The sequence below is a fragment of the Opisthocomus hoazin genome, chromosome 2, assembly GCF_030867145.1.
Source record: "Opisthocomus hoazin isolate bOpiHoa1 chromosome 2, bOpiHoa1.hap1, whole genome shotgun sequence".
NCBI classification, from domain to species: domain Eukaryota; kingdom Metazoa; phylum Chordata; class Aves; order Opisthocomiformes; family Opisthocomidae; genus Opisthocomus; species Opisthocomus hoazin.
The window spans coordinates 74,734,063-74,755,548 of NC_134415.1; the positions used below are offsets into that span (position 1 = coordinate 74,734,063).

The following is a 21,486-nucleotide window of genomic DNA, read 5'->3' on the forward strand; positions in this document are numbered from 1 at the left end:
TGACTTGGCATTTCTTTTGTACAAGGGGTTTCTTAAACTACACTTTCAGTATAAATAGCTTTGATAATTCTGTTACACAGCTAGTATTCAGTTTATAGTGTATGATGTGTATTTTCCAATATCATCTTTCTTCTGACAATGCTTGAACTGAAGTAATTTTTCTGTAGTTGAAGTCTTTTCCAACCTTTCAAGTTCACTTGTGGGTTAGAGGATTTTTTTTTTCTCCAGATAAAATCCAGCATTTATAAGTTCTTCTTCAAATTATACAGAAATAATAAATTTTGAGGTATTTACCTTTCCTTTAAAACACACATGTACACCCTTTTCCTCCCCCTCCCTCTCTTTGTGGCTGGAAACTATCCAAGTGATTTTTGAGAACCGTTCTGTTTGTTTGGACAGGAGCAGCAGCTGGATGCTGCTTTGTAGGTTATTTTACGTATATTAAGACAAACAGGACCATGGAGCATATAGGGAGTAGGTTTCGCGGGTCTGGGAAATGGGATGTTTGCTGGATGTGGAAGGACTGAGCTGTGGAGTGAGTGGGCATCCAGCGCCAGGCATCGTGTGTGGCTGCAGCTGACAGCGTGTGCCTTTGCCTGACCTGGAGGTTGCAGGCAAAAATGCAGAAGCTCAGACTAACTGAACACTTACAGATCCAGTTCTGACAATAATGGTTTATCATAGATTAGTGCTTGGCTTTGAGCAGGAAACCAGACATAGTGGAGGGGGCTTTGTTTAGTTTGGTTTTTTTCATTCCCTATAAGCCCTGCTGTGATACGTGCTGCAAACCAGAGACAAAAAGACCTCGGAGGTGATGTACCACCTTGTTTCACACTGAGCTCTGCTTGTATTTTTGTAAATAAGGTTCAGTTCTTCTGCAAAATTGGTTATAGTATACTTGAAGTTAGAAACTCAGTTTTAATGTAATAAATCTGCCTGCTTCATGTTATCTTTTAATATCAAACTCAGGAAATTTAGGGTTACATATTTCACTTGAAAGTTAATTGAGTATTTCCACGGTGAGGAGTGATAGTTCTTTACCAGGGTTTCACAATTTACTTATAATGGCATTATTAACATTATAAATCTATCGCAGTCAAGCAAACTGTGTTTGGCCTTTTTATGAGGGAAGTTTCATGTTTTTATTGCGTGCTGTCATCCAGCAAAAGTACTGCTATCATTGCATTGTTTCTTTTTGTAAGATGTAATGTGAAACTTGCCTATTGAAATTCACCTCTGTGCTTTGTTACTGAAGTCCAACACCCAACACTGCAGTAGCTGCAATGCCAGATCCTCCCTTTTACCAAGTCACTGTAAAATGATCGTGTTATTTAGTTACCCCATTCTGAGCTCCTGCTGTTAGTGAATTGGACCGAATGGTAATTTTGGAGCTTTTTAGAAATGAGATGTCTTAAAAGAATGCTGATTTTGTTTGTGAGCTGCTGACAGAGTCATAGCTTGGCCTGCTTTTTAAGGAATGGTACTTAGGTGTGCGAGGTAAGGCACTGATAAAAATAATAGCATTTCATCAGAAATATAATACATGCCTTCTGTAAATGTCTAACTCTGATAAGAAATTTTAAGATGGAGAATATATTTGTTAAATAATAACAACATACACAAATTCAGACCACAAGGATGTTGTGGATCTTGTATTGATATTGTTTCTCCGACAACGAGCTTGTTTGGGTACCCTCTCTCAAGAACATTTTTGTGGTTCAGTTTAGTGTCACTCCCTCGTGTAACTCACAGGGATTTAGGAGGGGCTCTGAGGCAGATGCCAAGGTGCTGCTCACGGGACATGTCGGTCTGGCAGGCACAGTCAGTCTGTGAGAGCACATCGTTGTACTGTTTGATTCACCCCTGGGTGAACGGGTCCAGACACCCATGGATATCAAAAGGAAAAGCTTTAAAAGAGGAATCTGTTGGAGGTTCTGGTCTGCTTTATTTTGTTCTGGGGAACAAAAATGTGCAGCTGTTGCTTGCTTGACCTTAAATGGAGATGGTCTGGGCAATCTCCAGTGGGATTAGAAATCTGCCACTAAAGCATGTTTCTTCTCATAAATTTAAATATTTAGAGATCCGGTTGATGTTTGGGATAACGTCCAAAAAGAGACGTGTTATACTTCAGCAGACCAGCTCCTTTATTTAAATAATAATAAGACCTCTAATCACATTGGTGATAATTTCCTGGACTATTTTTGCCTTTGTGTGCTAGCTTTTAAAATTCCAGCTGTAGACACTGGTAACCTGTATAACCTATGTAAGGAGTTTGAGATGTCAATATCTGGTCCGTTGATAATTGATGACTCTGCATAGAAATAAACCTTAACCCAAACCCAATTATTTATAATACACAAGCAAAGAAATTCAGCACTGAGTACTCAGGTTAGTGCATTATTTCATGGTGCTGCTCCAGTTTTCTCTCATACTGCAAATGTACCTTTACAATATCACACTGCTAAGGTTATGGTGTTGCTCGTATTTTTGGTTTACAAGTAACTAAAAATGAAGAGAAGGGAGAAGCGGATGCACTGGTTGGTTTGTGTAGGTGGGACAGAATAGAAGATTCTGGTATTGAAGCTGAACACTGGAATGAGATCTTTCCTTCTTGTAACCAGTATTTTTCTGGCCTGATTCTCATGCTTCCTGTAGCGTGTATAATTGCCTGTAGCCATCCAGGTATTGGCAAAAGAGGCTTACAAGACACTTTTTGCTCATCTCTGCTAAGGGAAAAGACCCAGATAATGTAACTTTCACTTGCATTTGTACTGCAGGTCTAATACGACCTGAAGGCAGATGGGAGTTTTTTCTTCCTTCTAAAAGTACAGGAAAAGCAATATTTTCAGCTGGTGTGAACAGCATTCCAGATTTACACCAGGTAAGGAGATAGACTAATCGATTGCAGACAGTAACATTTTTTATGCCTTTGAGGTTTCTTGCTTGAATTTGATAGTTTTATGACCCATTCATTTGTGTGTTTTACCTGATGCCTCCTTTAATGCTTACCTGACTCCCGTGATTCTCACTGACAGTGTCAATGGAATGTCAATGTTTTTTGAATGTGTGCAGACGAAGTTGCCTTTCTGAGGCTGCAGATTTTCCTGCTTCTGTAGTGAGCCTTAGTCTCTGTTAGTGTTGTAGGAAACAGCTCTGCTGAGAAATTTAGGCATTGCGTTGTGTTATTCTCCTCTGGGACAAGAAGTGTTTACTTTTCCTAAGCATTGGACAGTCATTAAATTAGTTTGATCTGCACATTTTGTTCTTCATTGTAAACAAGGGGAACTTACTTTTTTGAAGCTGCAGCTTGTGAAACATACCATTGCAAAGTGATTAAAAGAACTGTACAAAATAAATTAATAGAAAACTATACAACTTGGGCTGAAATATCTCTCGTTTTGGGAATGCTGAAGGCTCTGGCAGGACTAGTCATCTGATTTGTTACTAACCAAAGGCGTTTCAGAAAGGTCAGCTTGAATGTTTTCATTTCAGTCGCTGTTACTGGCATGAACTTTTAACCATTAAAGTAGATCACAGGACTCAGAAGTGTGCAACGCCTGTTTATTGTCGTTGGTGCTTTGACCGAACGTTGAGAGAAGCAAGGGAACAAGAAATTTTGCCTGGCTCTTGCTCTGAAAACCCGATGTCCTTCCTCTTCCCATACCCCCATAGGGATCACTTATTTCACTTGGAGGCAGCACGGTTAGCACTGGCTTGACCAACATAGCTTTTTTATTTTGCAGCAAAATATTGACAGCACAAAAAGCCATGCTCTTTCAAATACCTGGTTGCTTTCGTATCAAGGAAGTGTATGTTTTTACTAGATTAACATAAGTCAAATAATTGAATAGTAGAAGTTAATTGCAGTCATGCAAGGTAGCTTCAAAATAGCAGCATGATACAGAACAGAAATTTTGGTGATCTGCGTTACAGTGGAAGGTTTTTTTTATTTCTACAGAATGCCTGGGAGAACTGTATTTTGGTGTTTACTGGTGTCCTCATTGGTTAAGCTGAACAGTGCGCTTTAGGTGGTGTGCTGAGATCCTTATACCTAAGAAACTGTGTTGAGTGTCTTTGAGATAAACTGTTCTAGGAAGCACAGAGATTAGTTGTGTTATTTGACATGTTATGAGTGATGGATGAACGGCGGGACAAAGGCATATGAAGGAGAGATAAAGTTGGAAGACCGTGTTCCCGTTGCCAAGTGGTGGCGCTGGGTTGTTTCCACTTAAACAGTAACTGTAAAATGGTGGAGAAACGATTGGGATTTAGATTTAGCTAGCTGCTACCTACCTTCATCTGAAGGTTGCCCTGACAGAAACGCATAAATATTGTCCAAGCAGTGAACGTGTCAGCAGCGTTTAGAAACTGAAGGCTTCTCTTGTGCAGAGTATTGCAGTGACAGCCCTCATGTAGTATGGGAGGGGGGACTTGTAGACCAGTGGCCTCAACATCTTGCCTCACGGGGATCTTCATTCAGATCAACATGGAGATCGCGTAGCTCAGACATTTAAAGGGTTCTCAGGCTAATTGTTAGTTAGTCTTACTTTGAGAGGTGCATATGGGAAATGTTGACCAGAAACACCTTTCTTTCTCTTAGTTTGTGTTACAGAATGGCACCTTTCTTTTCTTCGCTTACTACTTCTACCCATTGCCCTGCTTTTTTTTTTTTTTTAATGGAGTGGCTGTAAATAAGACTAGCACAATTCCCATAGTGAAATTCAGCTATCTATCACTTCTTTCCTTTGTTACATGCAATTCCTAGCTAAAACAGTAGGGTAATTTTTTTTTTACTTCATCAGAAATCACTGATGTTTGTTTAAATAGCAAAATGTCTTTTCCCACTTCAGAAATGAAGTGCTGTTTCACAAATACATATGCAAGGAAAAAAAAGCCTTTGTTTTAAAAATAAAATTTTGTTTTGCTCCTAGCACCCTAGAAAATTAACATCCCAAACTCTATTACTTGAGAATTTGAGGTACAAAACTTCATATTTTTCTTTATTCTATTATAGAATATGCCAAAATAAAAAAGTTGCTCTAGTCCTCTGGTTCAGACCATCTCTGAGTAGCAAGAACAGATTTCCTGGTCTTGCAAATACTTTCTGACTATGTATTTTGTTACAGGTAGCTGCTTCCTTGTGGAAGCTCTGTTGTCACTCACTGGAGTGTGGAAACTTTGTCATGTATATTCTTACAGGTCCTTTTGGCTGTAGCTGCCTGGCCACTGAGAATGATGTGAAGGAGAGCTGTTCTTCCTTCTTTTATGACTTTCTTTGTACAGACAAAAACTTTTTTTTTCCTCTTTTTGTGGTCTCTGTTGAGAATGAATTGCTCCTGTGGTTTTGAAATACAGTCCTTTGTATCAGTTGGTTATATAAGTATTTGTTATGAAAATAGTATTGACATCTCCATGAATTAGAAAATGAAAACAAAGGCGGTTCATTCTGAAACATGAACTTTGCCACCTTCTAGATGAGCCTCCTTCTTCTGTGTTAAAATACAGTTACCTAATTCATGTTATATTGAATTACTCTAGCACTAGTTCTGAAAGAAGCGACTAAATGCATATTTATAGCTTGGTTTTTCTTTCTTGGAATAAACTGCATTAAATTTAAAACTCTTCAGACCAGAGTACCTTCTGTGTAGATTAAGAAGTATGCAGATGAAGGATATACTGTTTTACTTGATTAGTTTAATATATTAGCTGCTACCATGAACAGAGTATGGGCATATTTGATGAGGGGAAGGGAAAGGAAAGGAGAGGACATTTCAGTGCAAAAAGGGTCTTCAAATATGCTTATAGAGTTATATAGGTGAACAACAAACCTGCTTGAATATTCAGTGTGACTTTTTCAGCATGTGGGACTACAAAGGTGAAAGTATGAAGGATCTCTTAAGTTCCCTACGGACCACCTGAGCGTCCTGGTGCTTCTTTCCACCTATAGGAGGATTTTGCAGACTTCCATTAATCTCAAATAGCTTAGTAATGACAGTACAGAATGGTGAATTGAGAATTAGCAAGCCTTTTGAATTTGACTAGTGGATAGAGAATAGCTTAAAGGAGGTGGCAGTGGACTGGAATTTGGAAAATGATATCCGCATTACCAGATTTGCACATGTTTCTTGATTTTTTTTCCGAAGATTATCTGAAAGCTATTTTAGACTTCAATCACACAGAAACTGGATAAAGAGGTGTACATACAGCTTTGAACTAGCTGTTACTGAACCAGCTTTTAGTTCTTTCCAAATGTTTGGTATTACTGATCAACCATTAGTCAGTATACTAGGAAGGGCTCGCAGCCGATGCCCTGCATCTGGCAGAGTGGCTCATCACTACAGCGGGAATTGTTTTCCCCTCTCATTCTCTCAGTATTGGACACAAAAGGGCGTCCCCGGCTGGAGCATCAGGAGACCTGCCTCTGTGTGTGACATTTTCTAGCATGGTGAAAAACAGATTCAGGTCCTGTCGAACAGAATCTGCAGCTTCATCTCCGTTTTGGCTCCAGGGACGTTCTGGATGGATAAGATCCTGTTTTTCTTTCTAATTCAATAAAAAACTTAATTCAACACATGTTTATTTTTCTTTGGGCAGGTTTAGTCTCATTTGTATCTGTTAAAATCAATATTTTGCTTACAAAACAATTTCCACACTAGAGAATCTGCTGTGTTTTGGTGCTCTTTGGAGAACCTTGAACAGATTGTCTTACTCTTGTCTCAGTTTCCTTTCTGTAGAATGATAATTATAAGGCTAGTTTCTTTTTAAGGTAACTTTGAGACCTACAAGTGACAAGTACTAATTGCTGGTGATGGAAGGGATATTTATTTTTTAGTGTGAATTTTTTTTCTGTTCTTTCTGCATATATTAAGAAGGTACTAGGGCTCCCCACCCCCCAGTTTATCTGCTAAGGAAGGAAGACACCTTCGCACACTGACACGGATGTTCAAACCACCCTTGCATCATACTGCTACTTTAGTTAGAGACAAGTGCGTTTCAAGTACCCCTCATAAGCTCAAGTGGGAAAGGTTCATAATCTGGGTTGAAGCCAAACAGTTTAAATATCTGTCACTTACTCCACACACAAATTGCGTGACTACCTTGCATGCTTGTGTTGTTCCCAGTTTCACAGACAATCCAGTGTTAAACTGGCAGCATTTCTTCTGTTTGTCAGTGACGCAGAAGTTTCAGGCGAGGATTTTCAAATGTCTGACTTCTGAGATTCCAGGACCTGACTTGTCAGAGGCGCAAAGCCTCTCTAATTCCCTCTGAAATTTAGAAAGTCATGCAGGTACATGGTGTCTCCATGCGAGTTAAAAAATTATTTTTTTTTCAAAATTCTGGGGCAAGTGGCTGAATAATTGTTGCTTGCATGATGATGTGTGATGTATGCAATGGATGGGGATGGTGGTAGAATCCCTACCTGAAGCAACGGAAATATTTTCACAGTAGGTCCATGTGCTGTCCTGCTTGGTTTGCTGGGTGAAACGCAGCTAGTTCCTCCAAGGGAGAATTCCTGTGGTGGGGGCAGAAAACATGAGTATACCTCAAACTTTTCCACCTGCTGAATTCTTTCAAGGTACTCAGCAAGAGATTTAAATGAGTACTGTACTCATGTTGTGCGGAGCTCTGACATCCAGAGACCTGATTAACCCTGCGTGAGGCTGTTTTTGTTGAGAACTTGGTTTTGTCTTCCAGTCCCCAGAAAGGTGGCTTTACTAAATCCTCCACTTGCTGCTGTTTATAGAATACCCTTGTCTTTTTTCAATCTATGTTAATGGTAATGAGAGCCGGAGAAGAACAAAGGTGGTCAGGGGGTGCAGAGTTCTCTGTTTCTGCTTACTATTTTGGGTTATTAGCCTAAAAGGGAGTGGAAAATAGTATATTACCTAACCATTTCTTCCCCATGTACTATCAGTTATAACACAAGCAGAAGTTATGTCTGCAAAACTTGAAATGCACTGATTCCAGTAATTTGGCTAGACGCCATTCTTTCTGTAAGTGCCTATAGAGACCAGTTCTGGATTGCCATGTTTAAATAAAGTGTGCCTTTGAGTTTGTGTAAATACATGGGTTTGTTGCCATATGAATATTTTTAACATTTCTGCTTTCTTTTTGTGGGGTATATTTTTTTTTCTTATTCTTCAGTTAAATCTGGTGAATGTTACACTTATGGCTCATGTTTCTTTTAAAGTCGTGAAAAACTAAAACAAATGGAACACAGAAGAAGAAAGCCTCAGTATTCTGGTTCAGGGGCCTTTGCAGAATTGAAAGATCTTCCATTTGAAAAATTGAAACTCTTGATAAGAATTTGCAGAGCATCACTTTTCTCCAAATGTATACTCTTGCTTCATGTTCAATTCAGAGTGACTTGCCTCTCTTCCAGTATGTTTGCATGTTTTGTTAAGAGAATCTGATGCTCTGTGCGTATTAGGTCCTTTTAAATTTTCTTCTCAAGCTGCTGCACAGCAAGTATATTTCTTTTTTTCTTCCCCCTGCTAATACCCAGGTTGCACTCTCTTTTCGTTATTCTCTTGTTACAGAAGGGTTACAGAAGGGCTCCTGTTTCCGTTCCAGACTGCTGGCCAGCTCTGCTCATTCTCGCAGAGTTTGTGCAGGCTGGCAAAAGATGGGTGCCATTTTGCTTGCTTTCTAGGTCACTTTTTGCGTCCACTGTTTTTTGGCTGTGAGCAGCAGTAATAGGTAATGAAGCAGCCATCAACACTGTCCCTTAGTAAACTGCTATTTGTAGATACTAGCAATGTACATTTAACGTACAGGTTTTTGTAAACAATCAGAACTTAGTTGAGAATGCCTGAGTGCAAATGACTGAGATATTTTACTTTTAGGGGTGCTTCCATTTGTGTTTGACTTGCAACTTGTCTTCTCAATTATTCCTTTGTTCTAATCTATTTCTGTCTTTCTTGTACAGTTCATAAAATTTTGTAGTGAATATGTCCTACATTTGTGCAGCACTTAAAACAATGGTCTTTGTGGGCTTTGGGTAACCGTGGCCACTTTTTGGTCATGCTGCCTTCCATGCCAGAGTAGGAAACAAAAAAACAAAAAAAATATCAATTTAACAGTGAAGCTTTCACTAAAAGCTTCAAGAAAAAAAAAAAAAAGTTGTTCTTCTTGTGGAATCTCCCTCTCATCTCCAGATTATTTTTTTTTTTAGTAAAAAACATTTGAATTTAAATGTAATGGGAAGATAAAATGAACACTTAATAAAACAAGTGCTTCTATACTTAGGAAAGACCCAATTGTTATCAGTGGAAAATTCCAGGCACTGTTGCTTTTAACGTCGTATTAAGTGGCACCTAGAAGTGTTTTGTGTTCATAACATTTGCCAGAATATAAATGGAAAGGATTTCTGACAAAATAATATTGGTGTTGTGTGGAGTATAACGGAATGTTATAACAACACATAAAAGCAAGAGAAGTGTAATTGTTCAGAGGAAGATAAGCAGAAGAGGGTCTATAATCTAGCCTGCAGCTCTGGGAGTGCCAGTTTCACCCTTGAAGAACGTAGTAGCTGAAGGTGGCAGGGATGAGCACATCATGGAGGACTGCTGAGTGGCTGCAGCCTCTTGTAATGAGACTGTCCTTGACTCATACAGTAACAACATGCATCTGTAGGGGTCTGACAAAGTCTTTTCAGAGTTAAAATACAGACTTCTTAGTTTGTTGTTTGAGGCTTTTGCACAACACCATCAAGGATGGAATGAAACCTTGCCAGTTAGGTGGTGGCCAGCATTCCGGTTCACTTCCCTCACTAATCCCCTGTTATACTCCTGTTTTATTCGGGAACCCCTGCTGGGTGCAGATTCTGAGCACATGCAGATCTCTCACACATACGATCTCTGACTGTAGCAGAGGACTGTGCTGCTGGTCCTGTGTGTGCTCTCGTAATTCAGATAACCAGCACAGGCAGGACTATTTTGAAAGATAAGAAAGTGTAGCAGGTTGTGGTTTACATTCTCTTATGCCACCTTCATGTGGAAGTTCTTTTCTTGAACTGATTGCATATCCTAACACCAGGTCTTAGCAGGTAACTTGACAGAGTCACAGCAACTGCATAGTAGTATTTTCTTCAGAAACTTCGAAAAAATTCAATCCACAAACTGATACTTTTGCAGGGTTTGGCCCTGGCTGGAGTTGAGATAATTCAGCTTGTGGCTGTGTGTTCGTCGTAATCCAGCACAAAGCTGTGCCACTGCAAAACTACTTGTCTTGTGTGCTGCTTTTCCACTGGACGGGGTGTGCCAGTGCTGCATTTCACATGGCCTTGTACAATGAATCTGACAGGAGCCTGACCTAGATAGAAATAACCTTCATGTGTATGGGGTGGAGGGAGAGTGTAGGGCTAGAGCTGTCAGGAGGGAGCTGAAAGATACAAATGTTTGAGGTGGTAAGAAGGGGTAGGAGAACAAGCCCCCCTCCCTTTGATAGCAGTGTGAATTTATGTCATGTTTAGGTGAGCATGTGGTTGCTATCAAAACCCTGTAACTATGCCATCAGTAGCAAATCTCTACTTTTTTTCTTTTTTTCTTATTTTTTTTCCTCCGTGGTGAATAGCATACCTGACCTTAGCATTTGTTTTCTCCCATCTCTCTTAGTATCCCAGCAACCATGTACTTGCTATGCTTTGCTCTTAATTCATTTGTAAGACACTGTGGTAAGGGAACATATCTTCCTCTCTTGCTGTGGTTATCAAACCTGACCTTGATAAAGTTCGGAAGCCTCAGCTGTAGTGTAAACAATGCTGGGGAAGAAGTAAATGTACAAATAACAGCAACTCATAACAGTCAAATTCCTCCCTGGCTTATGTGGGTCAAGTCCGTGAGGTCTCTAATAAGCGTGTAATGCCTTGTGTGCAGTAGGGATTTCATTTGTGAAAGAGGCTTCAACAAACATTATTGAAAAAAGTGTAATGGCTAGAGGGAGTGCTGTTTGTGGGAGGGATTTTAATACTGTTACTCTTTATTCTTTTCCTTTTTGAAAGCTTTCCACTTTATAAAAGATACAATGATAGTGGTGTTGTCTGTAAATAGCATTAGCGATTTAATTTTTTATTGAAAAAGCTTTAAAAAGTCATACAACAGATGCAATAATGCAGTTCCTTCTAGCTGAAGAGAGACCTGTTGTCCCCCCCTTGCAGAACACAACAGCTTATTACTGCAATTTTAAACACTTACTGCAAAGAGGAGGAGGAGTGGGCTAGTGTACTAGCAAGGGACTTCATGTGCTTGCTTTGTGAAGCCCGGTATAATATTGCAATGCCAAACTGAATGGGTCTGATTCTATGATAGCAAAAAACCCACATGAAAATGGCAGCGGGGGGGCAGAGGAATTGTCCATTTCTTTGGGTATTGTTTAGCCAATTTTGAGACTCCAGATTACCAGCACAAATTTAGACTACTGCAAACTAAGATAACAATTAGTGCATCTGTCACGCTGGCTGATTATTCTGTAGAAATCCTTTGTGTGGCATCCGTGTAGTTCAACTAGGGCTATGTATTTTTAAGGTGAGCCCTTTCTTAAACGAGTTTTAATCTTGGTTTTCAGTCTGTGAGATTGGACCCTAACTGTGATTCTTCTCACGGCATAGTGTCATCAGTTCTGTCTTTAGTTACACATACTTGGTCCTGGCATGTTTTAACCCTAACACTGAGAAGAAGTCCTGATATGTCACCCAAGTAAGGACTGGCTTGCCCTTTAGTTCCTAAGCTTTATTCGGTATAGATCCTAAAATCTTAAAATCTGAATCTTCTTTCAGTTACGTATAAGATACTTTTTCCACTTTTCCCCTTCATTTTAGTGGATTTTTGTTTTGTTTTGTTTTTTTTAACTCTCCCAAGTTTTCATATCTCAATTTTCATTCCACCAACCTTGGTTTGTATGGACTCTCAGCCTAGGAAACAAAGTGTTTGCTCGCCGATTTCATGTCTCTTCAGCCTTTGTGGTGTTTAGCTCTTTACTCATAAATCACTCTATCTGAGCTTCTTAATCATTAGGGTTGCTCTTCTTTGAACATGTTCTACTATTTCAGTGACTTTCTGATAGTACAATGCCCAGAACCGAACATGTTCTTCTAGCTGGGTTCATGCCAGAGCTATTTAAAGTCACTGTCTTATTCCTTCCCTCACCCCCTTTCTCTGTGACCTTACATTTTATATATAAGCAATCCAGAATTGAGTTAAGCTGATTTTCAGGCAGGTTAAATTGTGAACTCCTGTCACGTTTATTCTCCTTTTTAGTTATGATCCCTCTTATATTAATTACTTTGCAGGTTGCATGTCTGTTAAAAGTATGTGTTTGGGATCTTTTTCCAAGCTTTATTGATTTTTCTTTTTTCCCCCCGCTGTGCTGGATTTCGCCACTTGCTGTTGACATTGCTAACCTCTCTGCGATATGTCTGTATTTCTTAGTACTTCACAATTTTATTTCGATTTTGATTTTAATTATGTCATCGTCCTCGTTGAAAAATCCCCAAAGAATGCCACATGCCACATGTACCATGGCTACAATAAGGGTGCAGGGGCATGAGTACATGTTCTCTCCCCTATGACTGGTGGAGATCAGTAAAAGTATAGCAAAATGTGACAGAGCCTAGGTGAGGTGTTGCTGCCAAGACTTGTAGAGATTGTGTCCTGCTGAGCAGAAACACTATCTTCCCTAAATGGCAAAGATGGACCAGTGAGTAGGGGGTGGTGAAATACAGATACCAGAAGTCAGCATTTCGTGAATCAGTTCATAGCCTAGTTTTTACCTGTCTGGGAATCTATTATAATGCTTCTTCATGGCTGTTCTTTCTAGTGCTTTTCAGCAGGGTAGAGCCTCTTTCTATAGAAATGATTCCTTGCCTTGCTTTTGAAGTGATTTAACATTAGGGCCTGGTTCCATGGTTACAGCCTCCCCTTGCCTTTGCTCCATGAGAGCCACTAGCCCTGTCATGTTTTGCTGGCAAGAATATGGATGGTCCTCTGGGATTGTCTGGATTGAGAGAGCTGTTGTGAGCTGAAACGCTCGGCCTGATGTTAGGTCGAAATCTGGGTGGGGAGGAAGGGATGGGTAAATCCTTCTTTGCTTACCCAGGGCGGGGAGCAGTTGCGGAGCTCATCAGTGACTGTGGCTCTGCCTTCGCAGATCAAATTCTTCTCCTGTCACAGGGGAGCAAAGAGCAAGAGTCTCCTCTGTGATAGCAGTGCCTTTGGGCTTGCTGCTGCCACATTCACCTATTTTTTCTCCATCGTCGCCTGGTGAGGTGGAAGGGCGAGTGCCGTGTCCCTGAGGCACAGCTCGTGGGAACGCTTGTAGTTGTTTCCTCTGCTGTCAGTCAAAAAACGGAACCATTTGTGCTCCGGCTGACGGTGGTTTCACCGATTCTTTGCCTTGGATTAGCTGTGGATGCAAGGAATTCTCTTTCTCCTCAATAACGAATGCCTGTAAAATGCAGCAAGAGGAGAAGGGTACCTGCCGAGGGGCGTGCATGAGCGCGTAGGGCAGTGCAAGCAGCTGGCCAAAAGGGATCGTTCACTTAGCATGACTTTGGGCGCTCTGCTAGCTGTTGGTAATGGACTGTGAAAACTTTACCGATGTAGTATAGACAGTGCTAAATTATTTAAACTGCAACTTTTAGGAAAAAAAACCCCAACCTTTAAAATTCACTGCTTTTTTTTTGCTTTTTTTTGCAATTAGCTATTATTTTGACATTTTTGGACTCCACCTTTACTTTGCGATAGAGCGTGTTACGTGGAATGCTGTGCTACTCTGTGTGCTGAGATATTGAACTCCTTCAGGCAAAAACTGCAAGCATTTTTGGAGAAGAAAATTTTAATTAGCACAATTAAAAACCCAGACATTATTGGCTTGAGTTATCCAAATGTTGTTATCCTTTAGTCCAGAGAAAAATTATGTTCCCACTGATAAGAAACATGATGGAATCAGTCAGCAATGTGTGTTCGAGCAATAAATGTTTGTATATGGGCTAGTACAGTGAAGATTTTTTTATTTTATTTCATTTTTTTCCCAGCAGCTTGCTGTGCCTCAGCAGTGACTTGAAGGCTTGCCAGGTCGTGAAAGTCAAGGCCAAGCCCTTGTCAAAAAACAGGCTAGTGAGGACCTTTAGACGCCACTGTGCAAAGGATACTGTTTTAACTGAACAGATGTTCTAAGTCCAGGGCTGAAAATCTTGGAAGAGGTGCCAGGCGACAAAAATAGTTGTATTTTCTAGGGCAGATGGAAAAGAATGCTGTGTGTTTCAAGCTGGTTTTTTATTTTGTAGTTGTGGAGGATTCAAGTTGAGGACTTGGGAGTGGTGGATGGCTTTCTGTGTGTGAGTGCTAAAAGTATATCTTGCTCTCACTATTCGGTTTGATGTCCTTAGGAAACAAAATACTCAAGTGTAAGTGGACCACCTGTGTGTTACCACACCACTCAAAGCAGCTAGAAAGCTGTTGGGAGTAGTCAACACCATTTGCTCATAAATGAGTGAAGTGTCTTGTTATTCTGGGAATTGCTAAGAAGTATTTTTAGCATATTCTTTTTTTTCTAAACTAGCTGAAACATGATAGCAGAAACAAAAATATTTTTGTTGTTGTTTTCATCTGTTCAGAGTGACAGATTGAAGCACATAGTTATAATACAAAATAATATTTTATTTGTTTTTACATATGTATATACTCTTTAAGATTAGGTATATTCCAAAACCAAAAGCATCTTGGTCAGTCAGCTAAGGAGGCCTTATAACATTAAGGAGGCCTTATAGTTTGTTTTTTTTTTTAAATCACACTAGCATCTAATTGACAAAAATATTATTGTTCCTGACTTTGCATAACTCATTGCCTCGCTTTTCAGCAGCCTTAATATTTGACTTCTTTTATAGTGCCTTATTGTACCAAAGTTGAAGGGTTTATTTCTAATTTTAGTGCAAACTATTAAGCTTGCAAAGGTGCTAGATGGAAGTAATGGTCTTGCTTTGGAGAATTTTGCTAGAAACCACTGGTGGCTTCCAAGAAGTTTTCAGTTCAGATGGGTTCATATTTAAATAGTTTTTTTTAATCTCTTCATTTTCATAGCTCAGTCTTAAAGGTAAAACTCATCTTGCTCAATCAATGAGTTGATTTGGTTTTATAAACCGATATATTTCCTGTTTATCATGTCAAACCCTTGTGAGTTGTTTCTTTTGGGTAGAGATGGAATTTCTGGTATTGAAAAGTGAGGATCTAATCCCAACTGCGTTAAGAACTGTTTTGTTCTCTTCTTTTGACTACAGCGTAATGGTATTGAGGTGGATTTAGAAAAGGATTTTTCAGCACTGTAGTGGGAGAAGCAAAGGAAAAAATTTCATGACACAAAGTACGGTGATAGTTCCTGATGCTGTCACTTTACACTGCCTGACATGGCATGTGTGACTAAGAAAGATTTTCGCTGAAATAGTTTTGTGCTGATGCCTCTGAATTCAGCCAGTCACGTGGATAACTGTAATACAGAACAAAATGTGACAATCCTGAGGTATTCTGTAAGCACCCAAGATGACTTTGAAGTTATCTGGTCTAGATTGTGTGACCAAGGCAAAATTAATTTTAGATTCATTGATCCATAAAGACTCTGCACATATATTACTTACAGGAAGAATCATGACTTGGTATCTTTCCTAAGTTCCATTAGACCACTGCCCAAACCAAAAAAAGTCAAGATGATATCACCAGTTTAGGATTTTCTTAATGCTAATATTGATCATTGTGCATGAAAAATGAAGCAAGACAACTGTTAAATCTATCGCAAATGTTAAAAAATGGGTGGTGGATCTTAATCCAAGCAGCACTTAGCTTTGCCATTCCTTGGCTTTCATTAGAGTGCAGTGCCATCTTTAACATAACTTACTTGAGCAAGCATAGGTTTAATGGACTGACTTATTAGAAGTTGCAGATGTGACAAATTTTATTCCCACAAAACTTTCAAACCTAGGATATGCTTCAGTAAGGAGCTGTATGAGGAACTTCTTTTAGGTGCACAACTGAGAGAATTTTCAAATGTTTTCTGTGTTTTATTGCTTGTGAGATGTAATCGTGAATGAGCATGGGGTAAGAAATGTTAACCATAGCCATAAATCAGTGAATCATTTTAAGAGAAAATTTGATTTTAATATTATTTCACATTTTACTTTTCCTCAAAAAGCTCTGTTTATCCAGTCAATATGGTCTTTTCAGTGAATATACAATATTTGATATTAACTGGCAGGGAACACAGTCAACATTTTCAGTGTGGTGTTGGCCAGAAATTGGCATGAACTGTTTAATGTGTGGAATTGTTGATGGGTTTTTTTGAATCATTCATAACTAATTTTAATATTGAAGCTGTCCAGTTTATTAAGCAAAGGAAATATTCCCTGAAGCAGATGAATTGGACTTGGGGCGGAGAGGGAGGAGGTGAGAGCCTTGAAAGATTTTAGAACTAGTAAGTCTTGTCATCTCATGTCTAGTTTTAAGTTACAAATTAGAAGAAAGAAAACGTGTTTTTGTCCATTTTATCATCAGACAAGCTAGGGATAGAACTGAATTGGATTAAATGGGAAAAAATACTTTTCAACCTACAGAAGACACCACAGCTGTCAGGAGTTGGTTCCTGGCTTCAGCACCTCATGGTATGGGGATTTAGGCAATGAGCTCTCTCCATTCAGTGTTACAATTCACAGTAAAGCTTTGACCAGAAGCATGGACTGCCGGACAATTGTTTACCTGATTCTAATTGTTGATAATACGTCTTGATCTTAATACAGTTTATTGTAATTTCAAATAAAATTTAAGATATTTTAAGGCAATAAAAGTGAAAATATCCTAAAATTTATTTAAACTTTTTTTTTTAAAAAAAGGCACATATTCACTTTGTTTTCCCTTCTGCTCTCTTCCTCCCAGAAAATAAAAAGATTTTTTTTTTTTTTTTTTTTTTTGAGTTACTAAGACACTGGTGGAAGATTAGATAATACCTCATGGCAGCCGATGCTGAGATCCCTCAGTCCAATAACAGAATTTCTACCTTAAACCTTCCCTTATGTGAATTCCTGATGCAAATATTTGTAATACTTTTTATATCCTGAGTATAAAAATGTTCTTCATAAAACATCCCTGTTAGTTGTTTACTTTTCTTCCAGACCATAATGTTGTTGGTTCGTGTTCAGTTCTACTGTCATCCTCAGCTGTTGTGAGAAACATAGCGTGGCTTTTGTGAAGATGAATGCAAAGCCTGAAACCTGTTACTTGTGAAACTTTTATTCTTGGAAACACTAGAATTTAACCAGCATTATATTCCCATATTCTATATTTTAAATCCACACACGTCTAGGGTAATTTCTCTTTGTGCTAACGTTACAGGTGGGAGTCAAGTAAAAGGAATGGTAACCGTTACCTGCAGTTATCAGCAGGGCTAAAGCTATCAAGCTCTCTCTTTTGTAGTACTACAAGAATTGCAGCAGGATATGAACATTTTGTGGCGTTTGTCTTAATTATGTACTTAAATTCTAAATGAGCTTTTCATCTCAAACTGCTTTCAGACCTATGAATTCTGTAGTAGAGAAATGATAAAATACATTTTAAATCACTAACACTGGACTGAAGTTTGTTTCAAGAAACTTGTTTATAAGTCTGATTCTTTGATACAAAGCAAATCTGAATTCAGCAGAAAGACAATTTGTTAGGTTTCTGAAACAGCAAACCGCTTTGTAAATGCCCTAATATCTAGGATATTATTTACCTCTACTGTTTTGGAGGCTAATGCTACAATTATTTTATGCAGGTTCCAACAGGAACATCTCGTCAAAGTTACCCAGCTACCAGCTATCAAGACTTCAGCAACTGGGAATCTCTGATGAAAATTAAAGAGGGGCTGCTAAGACAGAAAGAGATCGTGATCGATCGGTGAGTAATCTGCTCCTGCTGCACTGATTAGATTAGATGATGTAAAAGCTATGGTGTAGAAACTGACTTTCAGGAGAGCTGCTTACTCAGTGAAGTTGTTAGGTTCCAGACCAGCAAATATTTATGCACAACTATGTGGGAGCTAATCCTTTCTAGGAGAGAAGACTGGCTGCTTTACAGAGTTGGAAATTTACTTAGGGGTTTAATACCTCTGCAGTGGAAAAGGGAGAGTGAGACCAACAGCCAGTTCTGCTGTCAGCTTTCCCATCTTGGCTTCTTACCAGTTTGGGGGTTTGTATCAAACGTCTTTCTGCTTGTACAGGTCTTGGAAGTGACTTGCAACATGAAAGTTGTTAAACTGTGTTGCACTGATTTGCTTTTCTATAACAAGAACAGAAATGCAGTATATTTGAAGCCAGTTGATAAAGCTTTGAGAAATTGGCCTTTGCAGTAACATTCAGTGGTAAAATCCTATTCAAATGCTCAGACAAAGTATTCAGATAATAAAATGTTAAATCCAGGATCTATGTGTCAGCAAATATATCAATTCTTATTAGAATTGCTATCAATCTGAAATAGGCCTTGGCAGCAACTCACTGCTGTTGGGTTTCTAGTGTATCTGGAGTAATTTCTGGAGTTCTTGATGTTTGCATAAAATGAAGCCTTAATGAGGAAAATGTGCTTTTAATAAAGGGCTTGAGCTTAGTGAAGCTTACACTAAATTAGCAGATGTCATTGGGAGCTGCAGAGTTTGGATGCAGGACATTTAAGAAGGGCATTTTTATATTTGATATAATTATCATTTGGCTTAGTCTGTGTTTTAATAATAAACTCTTGGCTCATGGCTCAAAGAGGAGTGGTTGTTCTGATCCTGAAATAGTTGTGCCCTCTTATTGATAGGTTGCTCCACAGCATGAGGAGAACTGTGTAAAGCAGATGTGTGTTGATCACAGGAATGTCAGGCATCCATTATGAATGTTTTTATATTTCATCTGGCAGTTCCTCTCTCTTAATGGGTTGAGATAGACAATTTGGGCATAATTTACTTTGGGACCAGGAGAATTACGCTTGTGCAAGATCTGCTTCTTCCTCTATTGCAAAAGAGCAAGAAACTGCAGTGGCTTAGGGTGTTTCTGTCACCTAGCCATCTGGCCAGTACCTCTGCTGGTAGAGGTGGAGGTTGGCATCAGCTTCCCCAGTGTGATGTGGCACGTTAGTGTGCATTTACAGCCTCTGCAGCTGAAGAGGGTTCGCAAAGGTACGGACTGCGGCAGCCGGGGCAGGGGCACGCCATCCCCTCTGCCAGCGATCCTGCGGAGGTGGTGACCTCCCAATGGCATAAGCAATTAAAATGGAAACATGCATAACTGTCGCTTAGATCTCCTCTGTCAGAGCCTTTTGATCAGCTGCTAAAAGACTGTCTAAATTACAGTGTGTTTTTCAGGCTTGCTGTATCAGTAGTAATGCTGTATAACCTGCAGCCCCCCTCTCAGGGCCCGAGCTCTCGGCAGCATGTGTAAGTACGTTGCCCGTGATGGCGAGGGGCTGTCTATGTGCCCCTGCTGAGCACGTAATCCTCGGCACTCTCCGTGAAGGCTGGTTGTACAATGGCAACTAAGAAGGCAGTTCACGTTACTCTTCTCACACTGGAAATGTGTTTACAGTCAAGGGTGAATTTTCTGAAGTGACAGTTTCTAACCTAGTTGCCTGATAACATAACTTGATACTGTCCATGTCGAGGAAGAAAAGCTGTTTCTTGATATCCAGTGGCAGTGTGCTGGTGGTTCTTTTTGTACAAGGCGTACTTTCGTGTGACTTAATGGTAGTGAATACAGTTCTTTCTGGATTTCTGACCAGAAGTCAGTTGAGATTCCTCTTCATTCAGCTGGAAAGGCAAAATACACTCTGGAAGCTATTGAAGCGAAACAAAGACCACTTAGTGATGTTACAGTCATTTCCTTTAAGTAGACACTTGGTGTTACATTTAAGCGTGTTGTAAATTATGAAGGTGCAGTACAACAATACTTCAGAGAAAAGGCTCTTTTTTGAATGATGAGCCTCCATTTGGGCAAAATATTTTCCTTAAAAGTTATTATTTTAAAATTAAATAAAATTATTTACAATAGATGGTTTGTATCATTTAAAATTAGAACAAAGTGATGTTGCATATTTAGATTTTGCAACAGATTATTTTTTCCTGTTTTAAGAAGAGGAAGTGTTTTCTATGACAAATAAAAATAATTTCGGGTTCACTCATAGAGAAAATGGTACATAGCTGCTGTCCAAAATCCTAGCAATACAAAACCATTATAAAGCAGTGGTGTTATTTTGTATTAGATGGGATATTAACAAGACTTCAGTGTAAACGATACCTCTTTTCAAGGCACAGAGCAGCACTAAGCAAAAATTTGATGTTATCCATGTTCAACACGTGGGGATGCAAGGCCTCGCACTGAGAGTCAAGGTGATGTTTGGGAGTAAACCTAAGTCTTCCAGCTCCTGGTCTTCCTGAGATTATTTTAAACTTCTTTTCAGAATATGAATTTACTTGGGAATAGTGACCTAAAATAAATATATATAAAGTTTGTAAAGTGTGGTTAATTAGGATTCAAGATGGTGGTAGTTAAATTACAGAATCTGTTCTTTCAGGAAGTGGAGGAGGAATTCTTTTGTTGACTGAGGTTTGGTAATAGTTGATTGCCGAGAAGGCCCTTCGTACCTGTGGTTCTCGCAGACTTTTAAAAGGTGCTGTGTCATCAAGTCCTGTCTCATGCTGAATTTACAAACTGGCAGCTGGAGGGTGCCAGCAAGACTTGTTTAATTCTGGGGGGACAGAAGCTTGGGAGAGATGGGTTAACCCTGTGCTGTCTGGAAACCAGAGAAGCGGGAGAGCAGCCAGCATGGTGCTCCAGACCCAGCTGTTTGCTGCTGACAGGTACAAGGAAAAGCTGGATGAAAACAAGCTCTTTCCCTTGTCACCAACCTCCCTTTCAAACACAGAGTCATTACCCACGTTTTTTTAAGGTTAAACCCGCTTCTGATGGGAATTGCACAGGGGGCCCTGCTAATCCAGGAGGTTCAGGACATTAGCATCACTGCGCACCCTACACCTTGTTCTGCATAGCGGTGCTTAAATCTCTTAGTGAGAAACAGAGGCTCTGTACGGGGCAGTATCCTTAAGCCATTCTACCTTGTTAAAAAAGGGAGGAGGGGGAGGAAAAAGAAACCTGCTGCCTGCTTCCCTTCTTCCCACACAATGATAAAAGGGCAACAAAACTCCAGCCCTTCCGGATTAGATTATTAAACTTCCTTGTTTTGCATTGGAAATCTAACAGTTTGGAATAGCTGCAAGCAAGTTTCAAATAGTCGTGAAAAACGATTCAGGGAATAGTGTTTACACTGTAAGTCGTCATACTTGGGTAGTCTGGTGTGTCACTGGACATTCAAAGACGTGAACAGAACTTTTGAAAACCCAGAGAGTCACTTGCATCTGTGAATAGAACAAGTGGATTGATTTTTATTCTATACACTGTGTTCAACAGCAGATTTAGTAGTAGATTAGTTAAAATCT

General features: G+C 39.5%; 1 protein-coding gene across 2 annotated transcripts in view; it reads left to right on the forward strand.

The window, feature by feature from the left end:
* CEP85L (centrosomal protein 85L) overlaps window positions 1-21,486 on the forward strand; it is a 157,556-nt gene that overhangs the window by 107,309 nt on the left and 28,761 nt on the right. For both annotated transcript variants that reach the window (XM_009944863.2, XM_075414158.1), the window contains exon 4: window positions 17,794-17,915. In XM_009944863.2, coding sequence (XP_009943165.1) covers window positions 17,794-17,915 — 122 coding nt within the window. The remainder of the gene's footprint in view (window positions 1-17,793; window positions 17,916-21,486) is intronic.